The 4,409-nt window shown below is 48.5% G+C and overlaps 1 protein-coding gene and 1 long non-coding RNA gene across 2 annotated transcripts in view; both read right to left on the minus strand.

Moving 5' to 3' along the window:
- LOC106812611 overlaps positions 1 to 358 on the minus strand; it is a 3,121-nt gene extending 2,763 nt beyond the window's left edge. Inside the window, exon 1 of the long non-coding RNA XR_001394358.1 lies at positions 320 to 358. This is a non-coding gene — a long non-coding RNA (uncharacterized LOC106812611). The remainder of the gene's footprint in view (positions 1 to 319) is intronic.
- Positions 359 to 2,882: 2,524 nt separating this feature from the next.
- The window catches only part of LOC106812604 (L-fucose kinase-like), a 13,336-nt gene continuing 11,809 nt past the window's right edge, over positions 2,883 to 4,409 (minus strand). The window contains exon 6 of the mRNA XM_014816511.1: positions 2,883 to 2,911. Coding sequence (XP_014671997.1) covers positions 2,883 to 2,911 — 29 coding nt within the window. The remainder of the gene's footprint in view (positions 2,912 to 4,409) is intronic.

A 4,409-nucleotide genomic window follows, 5' to 3' on the forward strand; every position in this document is an offset into this window, starting at 1 on the left:
TCACATCGGCCCTTCATGTGCCACCGCTACACCTCCACATCGCCTATCCAGGCGTCCATCGCTACCCGTCATCGCCCTTCATCTCCTCGCTCACGGGCACTCTCTCTCCCCTCTCACATCGCCCTTCCGTAGTTGCACACGACCTCACCCTCACATCGCCTTCTGCTCATGCGGTTCTTCTCACCCACTCATCGCCTCTTCCCCATGCATCCTCACCGCGTCACATCGCACTCGTTTTGTCATGGTCTCTCACCGCACTGCATCGCCTCTTCATCAGCATCGCTGCCCCCGCCGGCACGGCACTACTTCAATCGATCACCTGAACCTGGGGAATAGCTGACTCAACCGTCGCTCCAGTTCAATCCGACCGACCGCGTAACTTATCGGGTTAGCTCGCGTTCTCGAGCGGAGCACTCGGATGGGAACTCACGACTGTTGCGTCATTCGACGCGAAGGCCGTCTTAGCAGAGCGCTAAAGGGTTAACAGCGCGATAACGGACCCCACTTAATTAGTCTATGCGGCTGATTTTAGTCCGCCCACGGCGATTACCGTCAGCTGCAAACATCTCCATAGTATCAAGAGCTAATTATACCTTGTCATACTAATATATATAACACTGAAAACTCTCGGATCAAGACTCCGACCAAGCGCAGGCTGACAATTCTACCTCATGATGTGAACCTATTTTCTAAGTATAACTCATTTAAGTGGAGAAAAAATTAATAAAATACGATTATGAATTCATCATCTATAAAGTGGGATCCGGACATTTAGTGCGAGGCAGGTGCAGGTGGACGGAGGACTTGGTGGTTGCCCCTTCGGCTGTGTTTGCGTGTTTGTACAGATCTACAGCGAGCGCACTATGCGGGAACTGAACTGAACACAAGTGTGTTAGTGGAGCACAAACACACAACACATCGAAAGACACGAACGAGTGAAACTTACCTCCGCCAATCCGCCGGAGGTAATTAACACTATAATTATTATCAGTATATATATAATACCTACGACACTGCCTCTTGATAGTATTAGGGTTACATGTGGTCTCCTTACATTTTGTTCCGGTCACCCCCCGCCCCCCCTCCCGCCACAATATGCACGTATGACTGGAGGACGCTGGCGTCCCTTCCCAGCTAGTTTGACAACAGTTACCCAGGTGACATCACAAAAAATTTCTCCTTCCTTTGCTTAAGCATTTGCTCGAGTCACTAATTTATTATCAGGTATTATTGTCATCGCCGAGAACCGGACAGCACGGTGACGGATCGGGAATAGCTTGGTAGCCGGCAGATCATGCCTAAAAAGCGATTTATTGGCTATGGGCTATACGCATATTTGTCCACTGCCAACAAGTGCGGCATTTCAGAAATGGCCACCACTCAATCCATTATTCTTCATTTTCAAGGCTAATAGTCAACATGAGCTTGGTGCCGTTAAAACCAAGCATATGGCCGGCGATCTAAAATAAAACCGAGTAAATCAATCAATTAACTCGGGATCGTGGCCGTTGCGCGGTAAATGGCTCGTGAAACGCTTTATGGAAGCGCAATCGATGTAACCGGGAGCGTGAGTGGCAGTGGCATCGGCGGAGTCGGGAAACCGATGGGCGTTGAGCCGAATCCTCGTGTCGGCTGGTCAGTCCCGTCGCCCCGGACCGTAATATGAATACATTCGAATATCAGTAACAAAGTTCAGACGATATGTCACAGATATCGTAAAATCAGACAAAACGATCGATAAAGGAGCGCAGCCATCCACGATCTGGTAAGGGATGTTGTAGACTATATCGCACCAAGGGCGGTAAACTGTATGTTTTAGCTACTAGAACGAGCATGAATAATCAATATCCCCGAAGCGTTGACGTCTGCCCCTTAGCTCCGCTTTTTTTTTTCGATAAGTCAACTCCAGTTCGACTCGCCACGTGTCGCAATGCATATACACTACTAATCCCAGGCCCGGTTTTATATCATGTCAGTACTAGCGAACTCTCAGTGGGGCAACCCGGTCGCTTACGAGTGTCGACCGGTAAAGATCCGATCTGACCCGAGCTCCTATACTCGGCGGAACTAATCCTAGCCAAGCAATTTGAACGCATGCGTTCTCCCCCAAATATGAGATGAATTGCGATGGTTCCGTGGGTGTCGTTTGAAGCTCTACTAAGCCTTGTACTTCCCGGATGCGGCTATGAATCGATACGGGTGTGCTTTCGCGGTGTGTACTCACTAATTATCGTTCTACTGGAAAGGAAATTGTTTCCAAGATTTCGTATATCACGAAAATCAATGAGCCATGCGCATGTGACACGCTTTGAAGTGTGCATTAGCTCTTTTGACGTTGCAGTTATGCAAAATCAAGTGATGTTCGAGTCATTCTCGAAACATGGCGCATCTCGAATGAATAATGTTTACCAAACACCTTCGCAAAATTCGCGAGCGCACTTAGTAAGGACAGGGTAGAGACGCTAGAGAGATAAATCGGCGCATGAAAGTCGGCGGCAAGAAGAAAGAGGAGCGAGAGCAGTGAGAAGTGGGGAAGAGGAAGAAGACGGAGAGCCAGTGAGGAGGCAGAGGAAAGACGGAGCGGCAGACCGCCCGCAGGACGCAGAAAACGAGGAGCGAATCGACGCTCGGAGAGGAGAGATTAAATGATAGCAACCATAGGACCCGTCGGTCATGAGGGTAGCAAACGTAGTCTCCGTCCTTCACTATATCGCCGATTCATTGTGTCGTTTCCTTCCAGACTGGACGCGTGTCGAGTTGATTGCTACCCATTATTTTTAAACGAGCTCCAACACACAACCGCTCGCTAGCGGCCCTGCCCCTGCCCAGGAACGCCTCCTACACCCTATTAAGTTGCGTTTTGGCTTTGTTTGCGAGGTATCTCAGGCAAATAAAGGCAGGCCAACTGACCCTGCAGATGACGAACAATCTAAGACATAAAGTACACATGCGCCATGGTGAAAGCTTGCCGCGAATGTACTATTAACGCGTCAAAAAGAACGATCCACTGAAAATCGAATTACGTAGGTGGTTATTTATCAAGCAGCGCTCGCGTGAATAATGATACATAAGTGCTGACGCTTGCGTCCGGTAACCATGTGGAACCTGTTACACTCACGGGCGCGAACGTGTCTCCGGTTGCATTGCCATGGCTGCTAGTGGCCGGAGCGGTCGTTGCCAATTTTGTTCTTGCAGAGCGTGCTCGATCGTCAGGGCGTGCTGTTGTGGTTGTAGGGTCTTCTGTCTTTCATTGTCGTTCGTACGCACAACAGCTCGTTAATATACAATCGAGCCGCGTGGATGTGACTTTGTTGTGAGTCGTTGGTGTGAGTGCCTGATGTTTTTGCTGAAGCTTAATAGATAAGGCATCTCTCCGTCTGAGTTTAGTCTGCTTTCCATGGACAGCTCGACTGTGAAGAGTAAAAATGAAAATGTCAACACATCGGAATTTACCTACGGTTAGGTAAATAAATGAGCCTCATAGTACACACTCTACAAAAATTGGTATAATGAGAAAAAATTGGGTCTAATTTTCTCGTTTGTTAGTTACACTTAAGAGTATATAAATTGCGTTTTGGCTAATTGTACTGAAAACCTGCCGAGTCAATCGTCGCACACAAACAAGATGGAACAAATGTGCACATCAGGCAGCATTGACCGGCGAACAACAGAAACAAACAAAGGGGACGATAGCTCGATGAACTGCGGAGGAAGACGAGAATGAAATTAATGACGACACATGGGTGACAGTCGTAAATGTGTGTGGGTGTATATGTTTGCGACTTGTCCATGCTAGCGTGGCTCTACGTACTACTGTAATGATACTACGGCAGACGATATAGCAACGCAGACGATGTAGTATGGCCAACAGATATTGCACGGCAGACAATATTGCAAGGCAGACAATATTGCACGGCAGACAATATTGCACGGCAAATGATATAGCACGGCAAATGATATAGCATGGCAGATGCTATATCACGATGACAACAACACAATGATAGTAGTAGGAGACTATGCACGGCAGACGACACGGCATTACCAGACTACCACACGTGACAGACCGCACGTGCATGATGACATCACATGGCAACGCAGCATTAGCAGACGAATACGCATGTGACAGATGGCACGATGATAGCAAAAAGACTGAGCATATGGCAGATGACATAGAATTAGCAGACTATGCGCGGTAAACGACGCAACGATAACAGACAACGCGGCATTAGCAGACGAACACACGACAGACGACGCGGCATTACCAGACGAACACACGACAGACGACGCGGCATTACCAGACGAACACACGACAGACGACGCGGCATTACCAGACGAACACACGACAGACGACGCGGCATTACCAAACGAACACACGACAGACGACGCGGCATTACCAAACGAACACACGA

The sequence above is a fragment of the Priapulus caudatus genome, unplaced genomic scaffold (genome assembly GCF_000485595.1).
Source record: "Priapulus caudatus unplaced genomic scaffold, Priapulus_caudatus-5.0.1 Scaffold666, whole genome shotgun sequence".
Lineage (NCBI taxonomy): Eukaryota > Metazoa > Priapulida > Priapulimorpha > Priapulimorphida > Priapulidae > Priapulus > Priapulus caudatus.